The sequence below is a fragment of the Brachionichthys hirsutus genome, chromosome 8 (genome assembly GCF_040956055.1).
Source record: "Brachionichthys hirsutus isolate HB-005 chromosome 8, CSIRO-AGI_Bhir_v1, whole genome shotgun sequence".
In the NCBI taxonomy this organism is placed as follows: domain Eukaryota; kingdom Metazoa; phylum Chordata; class Actinopteri; order Lophiiformes; family Brachionichthyidae; genus Brachionichthys; species Brachionichthys hirsutus.
The window spans coordinates 15,431,717-15,434,821 of NC_090904.1; the positions used below are offsets into that span (position 1 = coordinate 15,431,717).

At 60.6% G+C, this 3,105-nt stretch overlaps 1 protein-coding gene across 1 annotated transcript in view; it reads left to right on the top strand.

The window, feature by feature from the left end:
- LOC137898173 (uncharacterized) overlaps positions 1-460 on the top strand; it is a 7,252-nt gene extending 6,792 nt beyond the window's left edge. The window contains exon 2 of the mRNA XM_068742173.1: positions 36-460. Coding sequence (XP_068598274.1) covers positions 36-460 — 425 coding nt within the window. The remainder of the gene's footprint in view (positions 1-35) is intronic.
- Positions 461-3,105: the final 2,645 nt, after the last annotated feature.

The window sequence follows — 3,105 nt, forward strand, 5'->3', positions numbered from 1 at the left end:
ATGCGACCCCCTCCCTTTCACCCTGTCACCCCCAGATGCGGCCCCCTCCCTTTCACCCTGTGACTCCGATGCGACCCCCTCCCTGTCACCCCGATGCGGCCCCCTCCCTTTCACCCTGTCACCCCCGATACGACCCCCTCCCTTTCACCCTGTCACCCCCGATGCGACCCCCTCCCTTTCACCCTGTCACCCCCGATACGACCCCCTCCCTTTCACCCTGTCACCCCCGATGCGGCCCCCTCCCTTTCACCCTGTCACCCCCGATACGACCCCCTCCCTTTCACCCTGTCACCCCCGATGCGGCCCCCTCCCTTTCACCCTGTCACCCCGATACGACCCCCTCCCTTTCACCCTGTCACCCCCGATGCGGCCCCCTCCCTTTCACCCTGTCACCCCCGATGCGGCCCCCTCCCTTTCACCCTGTCACCCCCGATGCGGCCCCCTCCCTTTCACCCTGTGACTCCGATGCGACCCCCTCCCTGTCACCCCGATGCGGCCCCCCTCCCTTTCACCCTGTCACCCCCGATACGACCCCCTCCCTTTCACCCTGTCACCCCCGATGCGGCCCCCTCCCTTTCACCCTGTCACCCCCGATGCGGCCCCCTCCCTTTCACCCTGTGACTCCGATGCGACCCCCTCCCTGTCACCCCCGATGCGGCCCCCTCCCTTTCACCCTGTCACCCCCGATACGACCCCCTCCCTTTCACCCTGTCACCCCCGATGCGGCCCCCTCCCTTTCACCCTGTGACTCCGGCGAGCCAATGGCGTTGCCAGGATGGCTTACGTATTAGGAATAAAGGGTCGAAAAACAGGTCACTGCAGCTCTCGTGTAAAAAGAACAAACTCCCAGCATGCAACAGAGAAGAACCCTCCAGTGATGGTTTTGACGCGTTCCGCCGCTTGTTTTTAGAAGAACAAAGTGACGCCCTTTCATAGTTGATCATTTCTTTCTGACAATCGTTACTGGCTCAACGCCGACGCAGCGCTTTGAGTCTTATTTACTGTTTCCTGCATTGATACGGGAGGGTTAAAGCTCTCGTATCCATGGCGACGTCACTGCACACCGCCTTGGTCCTCGTCTTCCTTCGGAGGCGTCGATTTCTCGTGTGGAATGTGCAGCTAGTCTAAGTTGTTGATTCGTGTCGATGGAAGCTGTCGGCGATGCCACGCCTGATTCGCTGAGGAGAAGACGTTGACGCTGCCGCCGACGCTCTGGAGAGGAAACGCTCAGCTTCACCTCCAGCCTGTCGTGTTCGGCGGAGGCATCGTTTTTTAGATGGGTCATTCTCCTGTTGCGGTATCAAAGTTCTCACGGGAGGATGGCGAGCGTCAGCAGGATGATCCACGACTTTGATCGAGGCTTTTCTGCTCTTGTCCTCCGACGTGAAGCGGCGGAGAACGAGATCACAGCAAGGAGCCTTTAAATAAGCCCGTCTGGCAGGTCTGACTGAATTTCAGCCAGGGCGGCGTTCAGCCGCTCGGCTGGGCGTCGGCGAGCGGCTGAACGCCGCCCGTGTCAATGTGTGGAGACATTTCTTCTCCCGGTTTCATTTAGCAGCATATCGGAGCTTTCTCGCGCGGCATAAGGCCGCCGGGCAGCTCGAGTACACAGGAAGAGCGTCTCGGAATAAGTTTGAGGATGTCGTACGTAAATGCGTCTCTTATTTTGTAAGGAACAAACGAACCCGAGTGGCAGCGAGCCGCCAGTCGGGTTTCACAAAGAATCTGCTTCCATTCAAGCCTTAATCCGGCGGCCGCGGCGCGGCATTGTCACTTTGCATGCACGGTTTAAATTAGTGCTGGTACCAGTGGTTATACGTGAGGGGGGGGGGGGGGGGGCTGCCTTTAGGGTGCGATTAAGGTGGACGCGTTTCTGCTTTGCATTGCGTAACTGAGCCGCTCTGCATTTTGCCCTGAAAGCTTTACCGCCTGATTCCACTGTAAGGATTCATCCTGTAAAAGTCGGTTCTGCTCTTGGAGCAGGCAGAGCGACGGCTCCCTGCTTTGCCGCTCCGGTTCTGCTCTTGGAGCGGGCAGAGCGACGGCTCCCTGCTTTTGCCGCTCCGGTCCTGCTCTTGGAGCGGGCAGAGCGACGGCTCCCTGCTTTTGCCGCTCCGGTTCTGCTCTTGGAGCGGGCAGAGCGACGGCTCCCTGCTTTTGCCGCTCCGGTTCTGCTCTTGGAGCGGGCAGAGCGACGGCTCCCTGCTTTTGCCGCTCCGGTCCTGCTCTTGGAGCGGGCAGAGCGACGGCTCCCTGCTTTTGCCGCTCCGGTCCTGCTCTTGGAGCGGGCAGAGCGACGGCTCCCTGCTTTTGCCGCTCCGGTCCTGCTCTTGGAGCGGGCAGAGCGACGGCTCCCTGCTTTTGCCGCTCCGGTTCTGCTCTTGGAGCGGGCAGAGCGACGGCTCCCTGCTTTTGCCGCTCCGGTTCTGCTCTTGGAGCGGGCAGAGCGACGGCTCCCTGCTTTTGCCGCTCCGGTTCTGCTCTTGGAGCGGGCAGAGCGACGGCTCCCTGCTTTTGCCGCTCCGGTTCTGCTCTTGGAGCGGGCAGAGCGACGGCTCCCTGCTTTTGCCGCTCCGGTTCTGCTCTTGGAGCGGGCAGAGCGACGGCTCCCTGCTTTTGCCGCTCCGGTTCTGCTCTTGGAGCGGGCAGAGCAACGGCTCCCTGCTTTTGCCGCTCCGGTTCTGCTCTTGGAGCGGGCAGAGCGACGGCTCCCTGCTTTTGCTGCTCCGGTTCTGCTCTTGGAGCTTCCTGGCCCAGCTGGCGCTGACACCACATAGTTTTCTGGCTCCAGTTTGTTCTGGATTCATTTCTCGACATGATGGAGCGTCCGGCTGTTTGCTCTGCCTTTCCTTTCCTGACATTCGGGTTTCTCGACATTCAGTCTGAGGGTCGGTTTCCTGGATTTATCTACTCCAACGGCGTACATTTGAACGACGCAGTATCATCCGCCGCCAAGCAGCAATGCTCGGTGTAGCTCGGCGGCGGTTTGCTTACCAGCGTCCCGGACTGCCCCCCCCCCCCACACACACACTCTGTCTCCATCAGCAAGCAGCACACACACCGAGTTGAATGAGCGCCGCGGTGCAATGGAAGGATGGAGACATG